Source organism: Buteo buteo, chromosome 5, assembly GCF_964188355.1.
Source record: "Buteo buteo chromosome 5, bButBut1.hap1.1, whole genome shotgun sequence".
NCBI classification, from domain to species: domain Eukaryota; kingdom Metazoa; phylum Chordata; class Aves; order Accipitriformes; family Accipitridae; genus Buteo; species Buteo buteo.
In genome coordinates this window covers 25,213,126-25,236,134 of record NC_134175.1, presented here as the reverse complement: position 1 = coordinate 25,236,134, position 23,009 = coordinate 25,213,126, and the positions used below count along the sequence as shown (strand labels likewise).

At 37.8% G+C, this 23,009-nt stretch overlaps 1 protein-coding gene across 4 annotated transcripts in view; it reads left to right on the top strand.

Annotated features, from left to right (window-relative positions):
* Positions 1-23,009, top strand: part of PARD3B (par-3 family cell polarity regulator beta) — a 434,227-nt gene that overhangs the window by 274,781 nt on the left and 136,437 nt on the right. For all 4 annotated transcript variants that reach the window (XM_075028231.1, XM_075028232.1, XM_075028230.1 and 1 more), the window contains 2 exons: positions 13,296-13,502; positions 14,493-14,724. In XM_075028231.1, coding sequence (XP_074884332.1) covers positions 13,296-13,502; positions 14,493-14,724 — 439 coding nt within the window. The remainder of the gene's footprint in view (positions 1-13,295; positions 13,503-14,492; positions 14,725-23,009) is intronic.

Below are 23,009 nucleotides of genomic sequence, written 5' to 3'. Positions count from 1 at the left end.
ATTAGTTTCTTCTTTTCTGTTCTGTTAAACCGTTCTTATCTCAACGCATGAGTTTTACTTCTTTTCCCGGTTTTCTCCCCCATCCCGCTGGGTGGGAGGGAGTAAGTGAGCGGCTGTGTGGTGCTTAGTTGCTGGCTGGGGTTAAACCACGACAAGTCGTTATTTAGTTTCAAGAATCTACTGAAGGGCCACAAGTAGTAGTATCTAATTTTTATATCCCCATAGCATTTAGAAATGTAGCTGAGAAGCAACATAATTGCAAGAATGAAGTTTTATACCTTTATGTTGTATGACTGTGTGTATATATAGCCAAATATATTTGCCTTCATGTATAAGTAAACTGTGTGTTTATGGACAGTATCTGGATTTTGGGGTCAGAGATCAATGTGCTATCCTTTTAGTATTAAATAAGCCAAATATAAAATTCAAAATGAGATTACTAGAAAGGAAGACATTTATTGTTGCAAATGATTCAGGGCATTAAATGGCAATATGTCATTTGCAATATAACATTAGAATTTGAAAACTTTATACCTGCTGACTCTCAAATTAGCATAACAGGAGAGGGTTAACAAAAATACATTTTCTTTTTATTTATTTGTGCTGTATATCTGACAGCATTTCTTTGTACGCAGATTTATTTCCTGATTGGTTGATGATCAACAGTAACTCCTGCTTTGCACATTAATATAATTGCTTTGTCTCCGTGGAAGTGTTCTGGCTAGAGGTCAGGCCCTACTAAAGTTAGCTGTCAGTCTCAAGCAAAATGAAAGCTGCAGATTAGTATTTCAGAAGTTAGCGTTGTCCACTGTATTTTGGATGGATTCCATCAATGTTGACCAAAGAACCAGCAAAACATCAGCAGAGGAGGAAGCTATTACTTAAAATAAGAAAAAGAACAAATCAAAACACACTACTTGGAAAGTGTTCTTTTAAAAACATGTAAATACTTGTTCATTTTTTTAAATGCTATATAACTAGAAAAAGAACACAGTGAAAATTTGCTGTAACATAGGAAGTGACTTCGAAAATTGGGTTTATCTGGACTGCACTCACCACGGACACACACAAGATAAAAAATAACCCGGGGAAAACACTGCACAAGCTACTCTTGTGAGCTGCAGTTAGCAGAGGTGCTCTTACCTCAGAAATTTCACATGATGATGTGCTTAAAGCATGAGGTAATATTTCAAAACTACTGATAGTTATGATGATGCATCTTTGTCCTGCTTATACTTCTGAATCTATTACTTCTTTCCAGACCTTTGATTCCTTGAATAAGTAGAAACAGAGTTTTCAAAGAGGAAACAGGTTCCTGCTGAAAGGCATATAAACATATTCATTTCTTCTTTCTCCTTTAGCAGGACTGGGGGGCAACCGAAGATGGCTCTCTGGATTGCTAAAATCACAAAAAGCTTTTTTTAAGCTACAAATCACTACTTTGAATCCACCACAGGCTGAACTGGCTAACATCTGACACTTGTGCTGTAACTTAGTAAAACGAGTTAACATTGTCTGACTCTCTGTGGGCAGGTGTGTATAATGCCAAAGTATGGTGCCAAACAGAGTACAAAGATCAAAGGACAGATACTCAGTTGTTACAACCTGGCAGACAGTGGAAAAGTGTTGATTTACTCCAGCTGAGGATTTGGCCCCCAGGCTTGAACGAGGTTGGAAACGAACCTACTTGTTCCATTTCTAGAATCCTGATAATTTGAGTACACTTAGGCTTTGATCTTAGAGTAAGGCTCCTAAAAGTTGCAGTTGCTATCAATTGCTTACGACCCTGCTCTAGGCAAAGATTGCAGTTCAGTATTGATTTAGGATATTTCATTGCACTGATGTATTTTGATTGGTTTGCTGTCTATTTGAAATAACTGACTGCTCCTGAAGAACAGTTGCCTTTGTAATATCCGATTTTGAAATTTCATCCAAGGATCCAACCATCAAGTAGCTGAAGTAGATCAAATTGGGCACTGAGCTTTGCACCTGATCCATGGTATGTATTGGTTTTCTGATATGGTTGATTAAAAGTCTGGTTATCCAAGTGCATCCTGATCTACTCGTAGCTAGATCCTGGTTCATGCTTCAAGAGTATATGGAGTCATTGAGCAGAATCATGTGTTTTCCAATAATATTGAGTCCCAGCTTAGAGGAAACCTTCATTTTTCTAGGATAAGCCATCTTGGATTTGTCTGTATTAAAATGTTGTTTGATTGGCTTAACCTGTATCCAGTTATCTTGGTTGCAGTATCACTGTGGCGGCTGCTTACCATCCTGTTGAACCTGGATAAATTTGGAATTTTTGATCATGATTTAGGATAGTGCTTTGACTAACTTCTCCAGAAATGTCCCCATTGGTCGATGAGGGATGTTGCCAAGAATTGGAATCACCCTTTTGACCCTACACTTCTGCAGTCTGGTACAATATTATGTTTGGGAGCGTATTTGTATCTACTCTCCACTTATTGGGGAAGTGAAAGAGAACGAGGTAATGTCATTTGTACATAGGCAAGGAAAATGGATAAGAAAATCTCAAGAAAAGTTGGTATTTGTTTGCTACTGTGGTTAAATCATATTCTAAGTTGTTCCATGCAGCAATTCAATTAGCTTTTCTAATTTGCCATTTAAACACATTGTAGCAGTGCAAAATTGCATATTGAAAAGATCCTAAACACATAACTTGGTAATTAATAGAGTACCTTCTTTAGGATACTAAAAACTGCTGCAGAGGAAACAAAACTTAGAGATCTGAGGAGGTTCCCTTTTCCATGGGGGATATTAAAGGCTAGGTGCACATTTGCTAAACATCTAAGAATGTAACAAGTTTTCCAAAAAATCAGATTTGCAAAACTAGCTTTATTTGATCTCTCATTCACATGCTTTGACAGTTACTTTTTAAAAATAACCTTTTCATTAAGATGACACATCATGATATATCTAGCAAGGGAACTGCAAACCTCTTAAGGAAAGGTTGTACTATACATGCCCAAACAAATGTAAAGTGTAAAGCAGTAAATCATATAGACTGTGTCTCAGAGTTAACCAGTATAACTAAAGTAGTATTTTGACTTTATTTTCAAGCAAGGCTGGGATTGTAATACAGTTGTGAATCATGTCTGTTAAGACCCCAGAAGACAGCCAGATGTCATTGGGTGTAAGCCTGTGTCTTTGCACACTACAGAACAGTTTAGCAAAATCCTTGACTGCAGCTGTTTAGAAGGAAAATTCCTTGCCATTTGTTCCATGAATTGGACATGATATTTCTAACGATTCAGTTTTGTGGAAGAAAGCCCTGAAAATACTTTTCTTGTTTTAAGACCTACAAAACAATTTTCTCAATACTAAATTCTTTATTTTACATATGTTCTCTCTGCTCATATGACCCTCTGCCTTCTTGAGTTTCTTATTAAACTTTGCAACTTATTTACACACGTAGGCTGAGGAGCATGTGTGAATATTCCTTTCTAGCTTCTGGTGTGTCAGTAGATGGGATCATTATAGTTGCTGAAAATGTGCACATGGAATATCGTTGTATGCTCACGTACCTATGGGATTGCATATGTATTTCTGTTTCTGTACTTTAGGCATAAGTTTATGGCCAAGTTTACCCAGATCCAACTAATGTTAGAGGAAATAACCTAGACATGGAAATTAAACTTGACTTCCCTAAAAGCTATGGTGAAGGACCTAGTTCACAGCCTACTTGGATGCAAAGCTTGAAAGGTTTCCTTTCAGTCCTTTTTAAGTTATTGGTGAATGGGGGCGGGGGGAGGGAGGGCGTATTACTGATCTGGAAGAATGTACTTTTCCCACTCTTTAGTTTTTCAGATATGGCAAGAGGGAGGTGTATTCTTTGGGGTTTTTTGTTTTTCTAAAAACAATCCTCGACTCTGGAATAAGACCAAGCAAAGAAGTTTCAGTACAGAGGATAGTTTAAGGAAGAAGGGAAGGGAAAAAAAAAAAATGTGAAGCATGTAAAATAAAGCTACGTCAAAGACCCAATATCACTCCAACTGTGGATTCAGCTGTGAGGAATCTCTAATAAAATACTGCTACCAAATTTTTAAGCATTCAAATGTTCTTAAAAATCTCACTAGGAAATAAAAAGGAACCATTGCTGAGGGCTTTTGCTGAAAACCTACATAATCCTTTCAAATTCTGTAGGGATTTTGAGTCAGAGCTGTGCCAGATAACAGTTTCTCTTAGTTAATAGTAGGTTTGACAAAATTCTGCATATTCCTATTCAAGAGTTGGATTTTGACATCAACTTTTCAAAACTGTTTCAAGATAAATATTATTAAACTCATAAACAAAGCAATTCCAAAAATATGCATGCCTTTGAATGGCCTCTGTGTGTGTGTATATATAGATTGATTACAGGTGCATAAGTACCTTTTTACAGGTTATCTACTGGCAACTTCAAGCAAAATGTGCATTAATTTCTTAAACTGAAAATTAACCTATGCACTTTCTGTTTAAATATGTACAAATAAACAGAAGAAAATAGGTTTTCATAACTTCTTCTGGAAATCAATTTATAAACTGAACCAAATGTAGATTAGGAGCAAAAGATGTGAGTTCACTACTTCTTTTGGTCTGCTTTATTTTAAAGTACTGTAAGGAACAAATTGTCTTGCATTTCTATGCTAATAGGACACGCTAATCACTGGAAAAGGTGATTCTGGTTTTGTTCAGGGTTTATGAATAAAGGGTTATTATTGGAAGTGGCTCATTTACTCTGTATGTGCCTGAGACAGAAAGTCTGAGTCCTCTGAAGCTTTTGTAAATACACATTGCAGAATCTTCCCAGACTGAGATGTTTGCCTGTTTGTAGTTGGCTAATGCAGAAGTGGTTCCCTGATAAGGTTAATGCCCAGTTAATTGCTCCTAGCCTTGACATACAGTTTAATTGCTACTTGGCCAACATATGTTTGTTGCTTACTCTGTCTAGAATTCTAGCGGATGTAGTGATGCAAACCATGGACTGGTGGAGGGCAAACAAAATAAATACAGTATTTTATGTTCTTTTAATTCGGGGCCAAGTGGATTTGGATGAAGTGTTTATTTAGTTTGCTGGCTGCTTCAGATGCTGTGGCATATTGATTCCTTTTATTACTAGCAGCCATTTCACCTGACCTCTCTCAGATCCAGTATTTTAAAAGCCATAAATTTTAACTTTACTTATGAGGAAGGACTGAAATGCTGTGAAAGCCTTTTTATTAGCAGAGCTGTGCCTTACTCATGTTCATGTGTCACCCATGGCAACAATATTTAGAGCATCTTAAATTAGAGCGGCTGTTGGGCAGTTTGTTGGGGGGAGGGGGGGCGGGTAGCAATAAAGAGAGCTCATAAATATCTCAAGCTTGTAGGATTCACTGATCAGAGTGTGGGCAGGTGTACAAAAGCAATGCCGTTATTAGCAAAAGGTATCCTTTTCCCAGGTTATTTTGTTAAAAATCTGCCTTTTTTTCCTTAGTCTTAATGTTCACAGATAAAAAAAAGCACACACAAAGGAAGTGGTTTATATAATTTATTTTTTAATTGCAAGTTAAATTGGTGAAATTGAAATGTTTTTTTCTTTGTTGCCTTGGCTTGGCTTGGCTTTTCTTTTATAATAATAATCTTCCATGTTGTTGTAATGGCCTAAATTAATCCCTGAATGACGCTTAAAGGAATCTTTAACATGCAGCTTATGTGAGTGTTTGTAAAAATGTGTCCAGGCCAAAACTTGATCTGTAAAAATAACATACCACTTTTTAAAAAAGAAAATAATTGTGAATAAAATGGTTGATGTGAGAGAATTTCTTTCTGCATTCACATGTAAAGAACTCAAAAAAAGCTTTGAATTAGTGAAGAAAACAGAAAGCTTAACATGAACTTTTTGTATCCTTTTAATTTGTTACTTCTGATTTCAATTAGTCATTTTTAAAAATATGATTTCAGGCTTGATGACTGAGATTGAGTAATAATTCAGCAGCTTATTTTAAAATAGCCTTAAGGCTTAACAAAATAGATCATAACCATGAATTTAACGTAAGTGTTGGCTTGATTTCTTCTGTTCTGCTACTGAAGAAGTTTCTTTCTCTGCCCTACAGGTCAAAGGTAACACTCTAGATGTTAGCCTCATACCATTAAAAGTGACTTTGTTTAAATATTAGTGCAGGGACTCTCACTTTGTGTTAAACTTTGGGCTGGGAACAAAAATGTTGGTTTAGTTTGAGAAGTGTAATTTATATCAATTAATCTCAGAAGGCATCACATTTCCCAATTTTTTAAAGCCAGATTGAAATGTTTGACCTTATCAGAGAGTGGGTGTGGAAGTAGAAATAAAGCAATCACAGGGCACTGGAATATTTTTTTTACTACTATTCAATTCCAGACTGATCAATTTACAAGGTGCCTGAAATCACTGGGGAATCATATTTTCTAAAAACTGGACTTTTTCCTGTCTGCATTGCTTTTCCTATGGCTGTGTTCCTCTAGCAGGTTGTAACAGCTATATCTAAAATCAATTTGATATACATAAATATCCTTGAGGAGAAAGTTCCTGCTTTGTAGAAGGTCAGGTAGCTTAATTTATACTGGGACCTGTTTGAAGGGTAAGTGCTTCAGTTTGCACCAACTAGAGAGAGAACACTAGCTTGCTGGAGGAGTAGGGATTCAAATGTCTAGGAAAACTTTTCACTGGATGCAGAGCTATACTGTGAAGTGGAAAGTTATGTGAGAGGTCAAACGCGTAAACAAATGGAGAAAACTAATTATTTCAACAGATAACATTAGACATTCTTTTATGCAAAGACAGGCTTGGCTACATTTTGTCCAACATTCAGCACTAACCTAGCAAATGCGCGTGCCATTTCTCTGAGTGCTTTTGTTTGAATCTCTTTCTTCTTTTGCTCCTAATTCTTAGCTTTAATATTGTTGCACTCTGAAACTTAATAGCATTTTTGAGATGTTTAATGCTGTACGTATTATTCTTTTTGAAATACTAACACGTTCTTCTGCAGTGTTGTTTTTTGTTAGTAATAAGACTATAGAAAACGATGACATCAGCATATGTTTCCAAGATGACAGTAGTGCATTTTTACCTCTTGCCTAATGGCTGCCTTATTCAAAGCCCTTCCTCTTCAGTTGGCTAAAGCTTAGTGTACCTTCTAGCTACAAATTGTGAACTGCCATTATTCGTAGTTGAAATTGCAGTTTGTGCAAATATGGGCTAAATTGCAATCATTATATGTAGTAAAATAGATTGAAATATCTGTAAATCTGAAGACTGTAGCTGGCTCTTTTAATCAGAGAACTTGTTAAATTCTCCCATGCTTTGATTTCTCTTTCTTAGATCCCCCCCTATTCCCCGTCAGGTGTGGGATTGTTCTGTGTTCAGTATTCCTGCTTCTAATTTGGAATGCTTGGTTTGAGGTACAAAATGAGCAAACTGATACATGTTGTCTTTAATATGTGAGTGCAAGATAGTGATTTTTCTCTTGCTTTTTATCAAGCCCTTCATAATCTTTTCTATGCTACCTGTATAAACTAGTGTTGAAGAAAAGGCTACAGTATGATATAAGGTTATTCTACAAAAATGTCCTATTAAAGCTCTTCATTTGAAAATCACAAGCTAAATGACGTAATGATTTTCAAATTCCTCCTTCCTAAATTATTCTCTGCATTGAATCAGTTGGCAATTGAGGAAGTATCTGAATATAAAAATATGAGAGAAAAAAAATCCTTTGCAGTTGTGCATACTGTGAATCCTATCAGAAATAAATGAAACTGCATTGAACAAAATGGTTCAGAAAGAATTGAATATGAATTAATTAAAGTTACGATATGATATTACAACCCTGTAGGTAAGAACCGTGTTTGTCTACCTATTCTCTGATGTTTATGGCACATGGAGATTGGTAATAATGACAAATGTTTTATCTTTCGACCTTACACTTACTAAAAGATGCTCACAGTTTTCACTTTACACACTAATTTATTTAGAGGTAAATTTCCAAAAGGAGCTAAGGGGAGAGTAAAGCAGTCAAGTCTTACTGTCTCTTGCCTTTTGGATTTCTTTCACTTGGGTAACAGATTTGGTTCGTTCTCATACAAAAGGTTTCCCTACAGCAGGGATCTATTTTGACTAAATTTTGCTGAGGGGCCTGTTGTACCAGCCTGATAACTATATCATTTGATTCTGTACAACAGAATTTTTCCTTCCTGAACAAAAGTTGGGGTGTTTCTGAAACCATACTTGCTATCCTCACCTCTGCAGGGGCAATGTAAGGTTAGCAATACATTAATTTGTGTCAAAAACCCAAACATGTATGTGATCAATGAATTGATTGTATTTTGAAAATCACTGGAACATATATGTATCAAAAGATTTTTTAAACATGCCCCAGTTCCTTTAGAGAAGAGATAACTATAGAGTGAGCAGTTAGATCAGTTAGGTTGGAGTAGGTTCAAGTTCAGTGAGGCTAAGGGGCATCATGAATGTTACTCAAGGTGTATGTCCAAAGCAGAACAGGCACTGGGCTGTAGCTGCTTCCCCAGAAGCTGTTGGCATATCTCACTCCAAGTCCTACCACAACAGAAGTCAGCCTTGGTGTTTCATGAACAAACAGTTGTTTGCCTGCTAAAAGCACTCATGTGCTATCTTCACCATCCCAGTACCCACAGGATAGAAGACGCATTGTTTTCATCAGCGTTTTCTCTTCCCTAGTAACACATGCACCTCCATCATGTGCAACATAGTAGGAACCAGGAACATGTGTGTTTAGGGCTCTGGTAAATACAGAGCCAGACTATTTATAATCTATTGTGTTTGCTCTAGTTTCTCAGTCTCGGTGACACTTTCCCTTCTTTCTCTCTTCATAACTGGTTTTTACCTCACTATATCTTTCAAAATGTAAACCTAAATTAGTTTAGCTCACACAGATAGGTTCCTCTGAATATTTTCCTTTAGGCATATTTATATAGTTTCGGTATTTGAGAAGAAACATTATCTAAAAAGTAAAATTAATGATAAATATATAAAACATGTACTGTTTAGGGTGTATTAGGAGTTGTATTTCATTTAGAATGGCAGTGATTCATGGCTTCTCTTCAGTTCCACTCTCTCTACACATGCCTTTGGCGTGGCTTGCATTGCCCACAAGGTTGGGTCATTTGTTTCCCTTTGATTTTCAGGACTCACATCACGCTTTTGGCATGTTTCCTTCTGCTGGGCTGTAGAAAAAGAAAGGAGTGTGCAGATGTGGGAAAAAGAGAAGCCTGGAAATACCTGAAACTAATAATAATAAAAGAACAGAAAGCAGGTTTGCTTTTACTAGTACATTAAGAAAAAAAAATCTGCGGTAGCCATGTTGGCATTGAGCAGAAAATTAAGGTTTGTGTAATACTATCTTTCAGTTAAAGGATGATCATTACAGGTATCATCTAGGAACCAGCAACTTGATTCCAGCCAGTCATAGGCAGGTACTGATGTCAGTTGTTGTTTTCTCTCATAAATTCATTAGCGATGCATAAAGTAATTCACGATTTATATAAAAAAAACCCAAAGTGTATGCTTCAGTTGACTTTTTATCATTGTACTACAAGAAGCAGTAAAATGAGGGCTCAAGAATTTAAAATCCATAAAAAGAAACATTTTTACACAATGAACGATGAAATCTCTCATTGCCAAACTGTATTTTTGTATTAAAAATCTGGGTAGGGCTAGATGTGGACACACATATGCACACCATGCACCCCCAGAAATGCCTGTTAATAACTTGTAAAAGGTGAGAAGGTTTTTTTGTTATTTGTTGGGTTTGGGTTTTTTTTACCCATGAGGAAAAATTCATGTTTTCAGGCTTGCAGCAGTCCAGAAATGCAAAAGGTACTGGGGGGCGGGGGACAGGAGAGGTAAATATAGCTAGTTGGGATTTGGTTCTTGTTCATTACAGAGTCTTGTGCATTTCTCTGTAAAGCATCCAGTAATAGATGCTGGCTGTGAAAGGAAGGGGCTGGTCTCCCTGCTTAGGGAAGCTCCTCAGCTCCTGTGTCTTTAGTTGTGCCCTAATGTGTGATTGCTGTAGCCTTACAATGAAAGAAAAAAAAGGAATAAAAGCTGATTAGCAAAAATATTAAGTTCTCACTGAAAACCCCGGTGAGAATGTCCAAGGATGTAAACTTTTTGACTGAATGTTCCCTTTCTTAATGAAGTTTCATTGCTACTACTGTCATCAGTAAGAAAAAAAATCAGTTATTTTTCACCTGGGTTCAGGTGCTTCTTCATGGGTGGATTTTGATGGTAATATTGAGAAACTTCCAATATTGCCAGTGAAATTTCAGTGTAAATTGTCACAGCCTTAGAAAGGGGCAACTAAAGGCTTAATACTGATCTGTGACTGAAGGCTCTTGGTAAGTTTTTGAATAATGTAGACACCTTTTAAATGTTAGAACACAGGACGATCACAGGTGAAATTTAACTTTCTTTGCCAGTGAGGGAGAAATACAGTTAATCTTTGCCATTTTATACTGTCCTTTAAGGTAACACATTATTTTTTTATGTTAGGCAATGAAGTGACCACAATCCAGTTCTATTTCTTTTCAGAGCATTAGAAAAAAAAAAAAAATCAGTTCCCAAGGTAGTGGTGTTGTGAATTTACTTGGTAGCTAAAGAACGTTCCATTTAGTTTCTTTTTTCCTCTTTTTAGTGTCAAACTGAAAATACTACATGAAAGTGACTGTAAGTGTTCTCTTTAAAATATCAAAAACCAGGAAGTTATTGCTAGTTATTACTAAAATTAATTCCTCAGGGGGACTTTCATGTTAGGACAAAATAGCAAAATAAAGGCTATTTATACAGAAAGAAACATGCTTTGCCAATAACTCTGAGTTTCCCACGCAATTGTTGAGACCAGTATTGGACAAAGAACCTTCTTTTGGTGATCCTGACTGAACTATGTAGTATGTGACCAGGTGCCTAAAAACTGCATCACATTGTGTGCCGGGGAAGCTGCAGCGAGGCTGAGCGGACAGCTTGCTTTCTGGTACATGTGACATTTGAGTGTGTCACTCCAAACCTTAGGTGTTGGCTTGGATTTTCTTAGGAATGGCCTTCATATGGGAAGAGTGGTCTTCCTGTCTGAGTAATTGCCTTAGCTTTATCTGAGACAGAGTCTAACTGGCATTTAACCTGAGACTTTCTTTCAGGTAATGCAGCTTAGGGCACTAATTTGATGTAGTACAGCTTGTACTGGGATGTGTATATAAACACCTTTGCGCTGGCTTTGGCATAGCTGTCTCGGGTAGATGGGTAGCTGCAGCAACCTGGAAATCGGCGTTGGCGGCAAACCCACCCCCACCGCCCGAGCCACGGGCACCAGCCGATCCCTGCGGTCTGTGTGTGGCCCTTCCCTGGGACTGCACTGCCTGCTTCTGGAGGTGGGCCTGGGGCCGTCGCTTCCTCGAAGGCGCCGTAGTCGCCTTTAAACCCGGGAGGCTCCGCTCCGCAGGCGGTGCACTGGGTGCCAGCTGCCCACGGAGGTGGGAGCCGTAGCCCTTGGCATGCCTTCGCCCACCTCCGCCCGGGCAGCCCTCAGCTTAGGCCTGCGACCCAGCCTGGCTGAGCTCCGCTTTCCCTGGGCCGCTGCAGCCGGCCACGCTCCGCCAGTTTTACCACGGTGCCCTGGATCTTCTGCAGAAGCAACCCGTTGGAGCTGTTTTCTGACTGCAGAACAAGAAAGCTTTTTCTCTGCTAATCAGAGCGGCTTTCACTTTGCCACCTTTTACAGTGATTATGCTTCCCTTGGTTTTGCTCCTTCTCAGCCTGAGATAGCCTGAGATGCCTCTTACTAATGCACAAGATTTTAGTGATTTTAAGCACCTTTATGTTGTATGCAAGTCGTTGCTCTAACGCCATTTTAGCACTTGCTAATTTGGCAATAATGGTAGTCTCCAGAATGGCAATCATTGAGCAAAAGAAGATTGCACTGTGTGATGGAGCAACCAGGCTTCCCTTAAACTTGTTTGTCTCCACACCTCTCGGCACCTTATTTTCAGCCACATAGCAGTCTGCAGGTAATGGAATTGTAAATTGCTTCATGTAGACACTACCAATGAGTCTCTGTTTGGTGCCAATTCTTAGCTATTTTCCTTTTAACATTCACTGATCACACTGTATTAATTCAGAAATACCTGTACTCTAGGATTGCTAAAATCACAGCATATAGTACTAACATACCTGTCTTTTCTGTGTTCCTTGAATCTCTTCAGGCTTGACAGTGTATGGACATGTATGTGAAGGTCTTCTGTTCTTACATTCTCCTGTTGCTTGCGTTAGTATCACGTAGAAGTTGAAAACAAAAGCATTTGTGTTCTCAAACACAGAAGGCATATTGCAAGGCAAAGTCTCTTCTGCGGTGTCTATATGTCACATTTACTGTTCTGCCATATAAAAACTAAGTAGATGCTACAAAGGCTTTTAAATTAAGCTGTGAATTTCTTCAGTGATTGGTATGCATGTATTCGTTGAACTTTTTTCTTTATCTATTCTACTATCATTATATTAATACTAATTAACACTAATGCTGCCACAAAATAAAGCCTTTCTAAGGTCAGATAGTCAAGCATTCAAAGAGAGGAAAGGTTTGGGAGACATGGGAAGGTATTTGCTTTTTTTTGTACGAAGTGCTTTCTAATGCATAGAAGCAAGGAGGCAACAACATCATTTATGTTAAGCTGTACTTTGCTGGAAATATTTGTTTCTTGAAAAACCTGCTGTGTGTGTTGATATCATAGCACCAGCTTCAGCTTGAAGAAAAAGGTCGGATAAGACTGAGACAACTAATAATATCTCGTCACAGGAGAAATGTATTTGAAAATATGAACCATGCATACAACCTGACTCATTCTAAAACCAAAACTCTTGTTGTGTAGCAGTGTTTGGTTTTGTAAGTCTAAGGATAATGTTCTCCTTGAGACTGTTAGCAGTGTCCAGTTGGACATTGCTGTCAAAGGGGGAAGAAGCAACCCCATCCTTATCACTGGTGCAGGCTTTAAAGTGACACAGAGCGAGCCAGCTATTGCCCGTCACTGTTTTCAGGTCTGTAAATTATATGCAAGTCCCTCCAAGGCTGAACGGGGATATCTACTGAACTAGGTTTAACTTGATGTTATTTTTAGAACAAATTACATTGATTGCATAGTATTTCAAAGGCCCCAAGTAATAAAGTACACAATTAAATGTATCTGGCTGACTAGATTCTTGTCTCTGTGTGGTTTTAGGTACAAAAACGTAACTATTTGTTTTCCAGATTCATCTGGCAAAGATTTCGGTCCTACACTGGGATTGAAGAAGTCCAGTTCTCTTGAGAGTCTTCAGACTGCTGTGGCTGAGGTTAGGAAGAACGAACTCCCTTTTCACAGACCCAGGCCTCACGTGGTCCGTGGTCGGGGGTGTAATGAGAGTTTCCGAGCTGCTATTGACAAGTCTTACGATGGACCTGAAGATGGAGAAGAGGGTATGTTGCTAATGGCACATATTGAGGGAGCCACCTTCACTTAGTACTGCTGAGGGCCAGCTCAATAAAGTACATAAGCAAGTGATTTAGTCCAATTGAAGTTGATCACATTTTAAAAGCTGCTTATGTCTTCCAATGAATAGAGCTGTCTTTGCAGTACCCCATCCAACCTTGACTGGGTTTAGTGTAAAGTCTTTCACTGATCTCCTTTGGGGCAGGGATGGGTTTGGAGGATTTAGAACTCAATCCTTAAATAATTATATTTTTCAACTTCAAGAAGCAGCTGCCTTCTTCAGATTACATTAAAAATTATCTTGCTTGTTTTACAGAGCTGTCTACAATTCCCCCTTCTCCAACCAGGAAGTTTGTTTCCTGTTATAGACAAGGCAGAGTGTATTGATAGCACCCTGCTGCTCATTCTGTCACCATGGGTTTATAGACCCCAGTCTGGAAATATGTCTTCTTCAGCGTGAAGCATAAAACTGTGCCGGGATCCTGAGCCCCCCAAATAGAAACAACACAGCTCTTCAACCAGACAGAACAGTTTATCTATTTCTTGTTGAGCCATTAAAATAGAAAGATTCCAGGGAGTGAATGAAATCATTTTGTTACATAGGTTGGCTACGTCAGTTGCCAGAATCTCTTGTTGAAGTAACCTCTCAGTGTTTGCATCCCAGCATGTCAGTTTTCTCGAGCTGATGGAGGTTAACAAACTAGATTTCAAACAGAATAGTGTTTTACCATGTCAGGATTTTTGTATCAGGAATAATAACTAGAAAACAAGTCACTAAAGTAACTCAGTATTTAATTTACAATAGAAATCTGCTTGAATTCACTAGATATGTTTAGTCTGCTTTTTAAATTATTCAATTAAATGAGTTAAGTGTTGCGAGTCATTTGAGTGCTTTGTAGACACTCATGCAGTATTTCATGTGTTTGCATTTTGGTGGCCCTTAGCCATCCTCACTGGTTCTTTTTCATACTGTGCAGATGGTTTCTCTGATAAGAGCTCTTACTCTGGTCAAGAACCTCAGAACATGGAAGCCCCTCCAGAGAACCCTGAAATAGAAGATGCAGAAACCAAAGCAAAAAAAGACAAAAAAAATAGAGAAAAAGAGAAGAAAAAGGAAAAGGGCAAATCTAAAATCAAAGAGAAGAAAAGGAAGGAAGAAAATGAAGATCCAGAAAAGAAAAAGAAGAAAGGCTTTGGTGTCATGTTGAGGTACAGCATTTTACAAAGCAGAACAGCCACCCATTCTCATTATAACATAGGAAACAACTGATACTCTCATAAAGTAGTAGAAAAATTATTTTACTTGGACTCAAAATAATGTTTATGTTATTTAAAAAGAAAGCAGTTTATACTTTTATACCAAACTTGTAGCTGAGGCAGAAGATATTTGGCAGACAAAATGTCTTTTTGTGCCTTTGAAATTCATTCCCATATGTCAGAAAAGATTCAAGGTTTCAGGCTAAAAACAAGCGTGTGTCAGTGGGGGAGGCTTTGTGGGGAATATTTCTGAGTAATACATGACCAGCTCCCACGCTCAGACCTTTGCCTTCTCTTCCCTTGCTTATCTGCTTCCTTCACAAGCTTTGGGGAGAGCAGGATTGCTAATGTTACTGTAAACAGTCTAGTAACATTTGTAGTTGCTGAAAACCACTAGCTATGATAAAATCTTTGCTTCTCAGCTTCAGCCGTTGCCTGCAGTGCACAAAAGTTCACCATCCTTCCTGCGCAGCATGCAAATGTTTGGATTTCTTCTGTGGCTATTGGTTGGTTTTGCATCTCTGGAATCATCAGAGAATAGACAAAGTTCTTCAGGCCATTTCCTTGCTATTGTGGGAGCCTTTGGTGCTGTAGGCACTCTGGTTGCTATCACCCCTGCTTCTGGTACCTGTTTACCTCATTGAGGATCAAAGTGTTTCCATTTAAGTAGATCTTTGCAATTAATATAGGGTATGTGAATGAAATTTTAATGCTTGCCTGGAGGAGATGAGACTGTATGAACATGCAGTTACTTGTGGCACTGAACACTTAATGTTAGATTTAGGAGGCTATTGGTGTTTCTTAGAATGCTGTGTTGTAGACAAGCCAGATACATACAAAAGCCACAGTCATTTCTTAGGCAAAGATACATTTAACTAGTAATCTAAGAAATTCAGCTGCAAGATCATTCACTTACAATCATATTCATTAGGACAGTGATATATGAACTTGCATTGCAGCTTTCTGTTGATACGTCCTCTGGAGTCAAATGGCTTCTGTTATATTGACATGGAAGATTTTAGCTGACTTTCTTCCATGTATCGTCACTAGGAATCCTCAAAATTGCCCTATCAACTTTTGAACACTGTAGAGATACTGTCAAAAATATACAGAAATGCTTATGTGCCAAATTTGCATGATTTCAGCAGTTGTTAGTGTTCATAAGATGAAGGTGCGTGTATATACCAGTCTGCATTCAAATGGGGCTCTTTAGGAATGCTGAGGAGGCACATACACCTGTGCATTGCATGTACATTTGTGTTCATACTGTTTAAAGCAATAGGGCTTAACATGGAACAGTAGTCAAAACACTGAATAATTAGGAGGGTGACTTCAACAACTCTCCTGTGTATCTTAAGCTGTATGTCTATTTTCATTCTTCTTTTTAACTCTTTGGCATGAATAGGGCTGTTGGAAGAGGAGGGGACTGATACAGAGGTCTGACAAAAGCATAAGTATTCTTTTTCATGTATCACTGGCAGATTTGAAGTTTGAAGTGCAAAGGCTTACTTACGGGGGTGTGATGACTGAGCCAGAAAGAACATGGGGTGATATCAGAATCCAAAACAAGTGATTGTAGTTGACAAAAAAATCTGATAATGATCAATATGCAAAGCTGGGAACAATAGGTTACCATTTTTAGTAATTCCCTTTTTCAGAATATATTTCACATTTTGGTTGTACACCAGCTTTATACATCTCTTCTTTTCATAAGCTTCCTTTTTATTTAGATTGATAGTCTTCCCAGCAGACAGTAATTGTTAATAATATTTATCTGTATGGCAGCACAGAATGGGAATTCCTATCCCACACCATTGAAAATCTCTACAAAGCCACAAAGATGGAAGCAACCGGTTATAATGAACAGAGAAGTAGTTGCTTGTAAGAGCTAACAGTTCAGCTGGGAGCTTTTTAGAGGTTCTGTATCCTTGTCAGGATAATATAAATTCTTCCTAGAATTTATAAAATTTTTCCTGAAAAGAAATTCCTTCCTGAGAAGGTGAGAGTCCTAGGGAGTCCCAGCCATGATGAAAGTGAAAGAAGGGTGATGACCTGTAAAGATTGAACAAGAGCAAACAGTGTGAGTTTACAAAAGAATTGGGGACCATGTGTCCTGCTCAAGATGAGCAAAACCAGGTTGGTATTTTTTCAGGGAGAAACTGCTGTGAATAATGTGAAAAACAAAAACAATTAATCTGAATGTTTTTAAAAGAAATAATAGGAAACTAATGGGGGAATTTATACAGGGTCAAATACTGACTAAATACTAGATTCAGTAGGTATTTTGCAAACTGGAGTTTTGCACTGATGTGAAGAGTGAGGAGTGAGTATCAGGAGGGGCTATGGAGGAGGAGGCTGCAGTAAAAGGGGTTGAATGATCAAGTATTTTAGCAGCATGGATGGAAAGAAACAGCCAGATTTTTTGTGGCATTGTGGAAATGAAACTGGCATGTTGTATTGGTAGAACATCTGTGGGAGGAAGAAGAGAAGCTGAAGATGACGAAGTTGTGAGATTCTGCAGGAGGCAAGGTGACTACTAATTCTTCGTAGCTTAAGAAAAAGAAGTAGAGAGAAGTATTTAGAAATAGAGATGAGCTCAGTTTTTTACATGCTGAGTTTAAATTGGAAGGGGAACCTGCCATAGGAGTCATTAGAAATGTAAACACCATAAGGGAGCAGAAAGCTGGATGGAGGAGGAAATCTGTAGTGTGTCTTTGTAGTTATGATGGTGTTTGTACTGTGATCCCCCATGTGGGAGACCACCAAAATGAGGAACATGGAACAGAGCCCCTGGAGACTGACAGGAGAGAAAATAAGTTAAGCAAGCAACTGGCAGGAGTGGGAAGAGGATATATCTGCCTGGGACTGGGTGATGCCATGAATTTTTTAAACTAGTCCAGCGACTGCAGCCATGTAACTAAGTGATCCTACTGAGAGCTGGCACCCCATACTGATACGTTCACACTGTTTGTAATTTGTGGCCTGCTTTGTTCAGAGCTATTTCAGCTGTGCCTGCATAGTTCTGCTGTGCTGTGTAGGTGCATCCAAACAGGCAACAGACTTGCTGAACCCATGTCAAGATTTGGTTGAGATAAGTAGGAAATGATCACCTGTGGTGAAAGCTCCAGGACCAGAAGGACAATGAAAATATTTCTGAGATCTTGCCAGAAAGCTCAGTGCTAATCAAGACATGCACTTTCTGGCGAATGACTAGGGGTCAGATGTAAAGGACAGAGAAAAGTAGAATTTGAGGCTAAAACAGCTACTGGAAAAGTCGCACTTGTCTACAGTGGGATTTTTGGGCTATACTTGCTGGGTCACATATACAGCTATAACAAGTTTTATCTTGATAGTATGTCCATGTAAAATGGCTTATTTCTGCCTTATAATCAATAACAAAGCTTTTCAAGATATTAAAACCAAACGCAAGTATTTATCTGTAGTACAAGAAGCATTGAGCTTTAGTCTTTTGCATCTGAGATTTTTGAACATATTGGAATTGCTACTGCATTGGTTTTTTGCTTTTTTTTTTTTTAATTTAACAACAGAAAATAGCAAAGCTGTTAGCAGTTGCTAACAGATTTCACTTAGTGCCTCATCTGTTGCTCAGCTGCTATTTACTTGTAGTTCCTGGTCTTTTTTTACACATACAAAAAAAGAATGATTGCTTTCCTGCTAAGCTTTTCCTGGATTGAAGCTTTATTTAGGTGACTGTGATTTAGGGAGACCATCAAGAAATCATGCTTTTATTTTTGTAATCATTGTTTTTAAAAGTCCTGTTGTTTTACCCAATATTAACTGGAACTCTTGACTGCAGCATTTTTATGACTGTGGCACTTGGACCAAAGTAGGTTAATATACTGGAGATTTGTAATGCAGATGACACTGGTTATTACTCATTAGTTAAGTCTCTATAATCTAAAGGACCATTTTACTGTGGTACAGACTGCACAGTGTTTTGTTCTCTTGTTTGGTTGGTTCTGATGCATATACTGCCTGCCTTAGTACTGGATGTGTATATGTGCTGTCCAAAGAACAACAGAAGTTGACCGTGTTTGTATGTAACATTGGCTAAGGAGCATTGTATTTTACTTTTTGATGTTTTCTGGCACGTGGCACCATCATAGCTCACTAAATAACCCACCAGTAGACAACAGACAGCAAAGTAGATTGATATTGTGTATCAGGAAAACAACTATATTAAATACTTTCATTATTGGAGCTGTCACTAAATGTATACTGCAGTCTCAGGAAAAAGTCAGTGTCTAGCATCTATGCTGAAATTCTTTTGGAACAGAAATAATACTCATTATACAATGCCACATTCAATTCTTGGTTCATCCCTTTTCTTACATTGCGCCGACATTCTTTTAGGGCAGGGCGAGTCTTGAGGAAACCGATGGACCTCAGATGACCTTCCCTGTACTTCTTTTTGAAGGTATTTTGTATTTTCATGAGAAACACTATAGTGAAGCAGCATATTTGTGCCTTTGAATAAAGGTAGTGTGTAGTGTCATTGGTTTAGAATTGTCAAAAGCCTAGTGAGGTGGCTCTGTAGGCTGTTTGAAAGGGATAATTAACCTGTTGGTGCAGGGTGTTAGAAATCCCTGATGCTAGGCACTAATGCAAAACGCATTATCACTTAGCACTGGGAATGCAAAGCTCATCTAACCATGAGGTTAAAAAAAAACAAAAAAACAAAAAAAAAAACCCACAAACAAAACTATTCCTCAGTTTGCTAGGTGATCAACTCTAGATTTTAAATTTGTGGTCTATAGTTATTTAATTGCCATGCTTTGAAATAATATAAAAATATTCTTTTCTAACACAGGTAGACTTTGTTGGTTTCTAAATTAAGCTGGAGCAAGACTAAACCTTTAAATCACCAGGGAAATGTGACCTCTGCTGTGCGGTGCTGCTCTGTATCCTAATCCCATAGCAGTTACAGTCCTGGTGTATAATAAACATCAGTCTATGGGTCTCTCACTACCTAGTAATTGTAAAAATTCTGGGCAGCTCTTTCAGCTTTATGGGTATGAAGGTAAGTTAGCTAATGGACTGCAGCCACACCAATGGCATTTTAATAGGTAGCTCCCCCAGGCAGAGACCAGTAGGTATAAAAATCTAAGACCAAGTATGTAACTGGTGACTCAGAGTAAAGAGTTTTGCCAAACTGGAGTGCAGTGGGAGAACACCCTCTCATTCAGTCTTTATTTCTAGGCTGGATTCAGGAAAAAAAAACAACCAGCCATCTTCCTATAAGGCAACTCTTCTCAACTTGACTTTACTAGTTCACTAGCAGATATTTTCAAAATTAGTATAAGTGAGAAAATGTCTATCCCTCACAAATACTGCACATCGACCATGACTTGCATATTGGTGTATGTATACATGTAACTGCAAGCCTAGGAAGCAGAAATATATATGTGCATATTCGTTACATTTGCTTTTTCTTCTTCAGAAAGAGTGCACTTTCCCACATAATAGTTCATCTTAAATTATTTACCTTTCATTTCGCAATATGAGCCATGAATATTTTATTTTTTGTCCCCTTAATTTGCCAATTTTCCTTTGAGCTAAGTGCCTTAGTGATTTTAATTTTTCATTCTAGTTGGAAGACAGAAATCACCCTTTTTTCATTATTACTATTGTAGGCCTTGTGCTCAGAATGATACTTTTTACAACCAGCACTGTTGAGCCTGTAATAGTATTGCAGAGCAGATAACATAATATACAGATATTGACTTCCATTAAGTATAGCACTACGATAGCTTCTGGAGATATTTTTTTTCTGCTCTGTGTTGCCCTGGGTAGTTGAGTGTTGTAGAAGAAAAGTAAGCAATATAATGAAGAAAGAACAAATGATGAAGATGTGATTTGCTGGAGAGAGAGAGTGTATATAACTTTTTAATATATTTAAATGTATGTACATATGATCCTGGAAATCAGTATGGATGTGGATAGATTAAAAAAAACAAGACTAGATTAAATTATAATTTAATTAGGCTAAAGTTATTTTAGAATTTTTTGTCCTCAATAGCAAAATGATCTGAGATGGATCATGCCTGTGTATCTGACAGACAGCATCAGTTAATGAGGCAGATGAGTTAAGAGGTCTTGATTTCCCTTTGCCTAATAAAATTCTTACTTTTCAAATAGGTAAATTAGTAAATAAAACTCCTGTTTCCTTTAAAGAGCACCAGAGTATGAGAGAGAGGGGATACTTAATCAATTTAATGTATCTAGAGTTTGTCAAGTATTTTAAACTAAAAAAAGACAAACACTTCGATTTACATGTATCACTTTCTTTTCCTCCACTGTATTGATTCCTCCTTGGCTGCATTCATAGACTAAAACAGAGAAAATAAGGGCGGGTTGTGCTAAAAACGATCATGTGGACTGCCTACTACAGGCTTATTTGTTTAATTAAGCATCTGTTCTCCTCTTAATATGCATGCATAAATCTCATTAACGTTAAATGTATGCAAGCGCAGTGAAGAATAATAGACCCCTTACTCTCATTACTGAACTTGGATAACAAGATTTATATTTACTTAACAGATCAGAGCAGAAAGTTCCCTCTGACTATTTAAAAGGACTGGAAATTACAAACTGTTTGCAAGGAGCATGCTTTTTGTGAAATAGTTGCATGTTCACTTCAAGTCGAAATATCATTATTCAAGACATTACTAAGAAAAAAAAAAAGCAGCGTGCTTTGTTTATAAGGATTAACTTTGTGCACTAAATTCTGTGACACGTCTACTTAAATATCTACTTGCCTATTTGATACTGACCTCTGTGCATGCCACATCTGCTAAAATAAAAGTAAACTCCAGGTCTTTTCTGGAGTCTCGTCATTATTTCTTCTAAGCATCTGTCTCTTCTCTCCCAAGAACTGCCTTCTGCAAAAAAAAGTCCTGGAAAGCAAAGTGTAGTCTTGATGAATACTGAATGCTGTGGCAGTGTGTATATCCTTCATTCACTGTAGCTGGCTGTTACTTGTTCTGAAATCCATCTCTTATCTGAGGATAAAACTTGAATTCCAGGTTTTCCATACAACTTATGCTACGTTGGGTATTTCTGTATGTAGTATGGATGCATTATGGTCAATGATCCTTGAGGTTTTAAAGTCATGCCCACAAGAGTTTGAATTAAGGCTTCCTGAGCTGCATTGTAACCAATAAATAAATATTTTACTCAGGAATACAGTGTGGAATATGAGTTCTACCTCGAGACAAAAAAAACCCAGCAGTTTTGCTGATTTTCTTTTTCAGTAGTTCTTGAAACATGAACTTGGTAAATGGGGGGTTAGGGGGAGAGACGAACAATTAACAGGGAAATTATACAGAAGGGGGCTCCTGACAGATTCCTTAACTACGAAGTGCTGGCAAGTGCCAGTTTAATAGGTATTGCCATTAACAGCCATCTGTAGAGAAAATGAAATGTACTCATCTCACTGAATTATGATTTATGCCAGACAAAGCAGTCAAACCAGAGTAATATTTATATTATAATGCAGAGTCATTGATTAAATGCACATGGCATCTCAAATCCAGTTGACATTTTAAGTTGAAATGATTGCAGACATGTAGCCATTTATTTAACTATTACTTTAAAAAATGTGTCTCTACTTGTTATTAATAGAAGAAAGTCAGACCTAACCAATATTTCAATAGGCTGACCTTTTGTTTTGCTGACATATAAAAGGAACAAAGCTCCTTTTGGGGTAGTCACAATTTCAGAGCATATGAAGTATGCTGCTTTGGAAAAAAACTGACCCCTTTGAACCACTCTGTTTCTTTCTTCCCTCTTTTTTTTCCACACAGGATTTTTGAAAGAAAATGGGCAAGAGATGGTTTAGGAGGTAGGAAAATAGTCTGAGAGAGGCTTTGTTTTAAGTGCCAGCTCTGCTACTGTTTTCTTGGGTGGCACTGGCTAACTCACTTAGCTGCTCTGACCCACGGTTGTCCTTATACAAAAGTTATCCTGAGTGCTTATAACAATTAAAAATAGCAGCATTTTCCAGGTTCATGTGATCATTACTCAGATAAATCTGTTAAAAAATAAATATATTTAAAAACTAGTCTGGCTAGTCCTGTAAAAGTATAGTAGGCCAATAGTTTTATTTTTAAGAAAATGAAAAAGTAGTAAGCTTTTGTGTGATTTTTCTCAAACTGATTTTCCTCTAATCTCTAGGATTCTTCCTTCTCTGTCTGAGGACTTCTTACTGTCTTTCC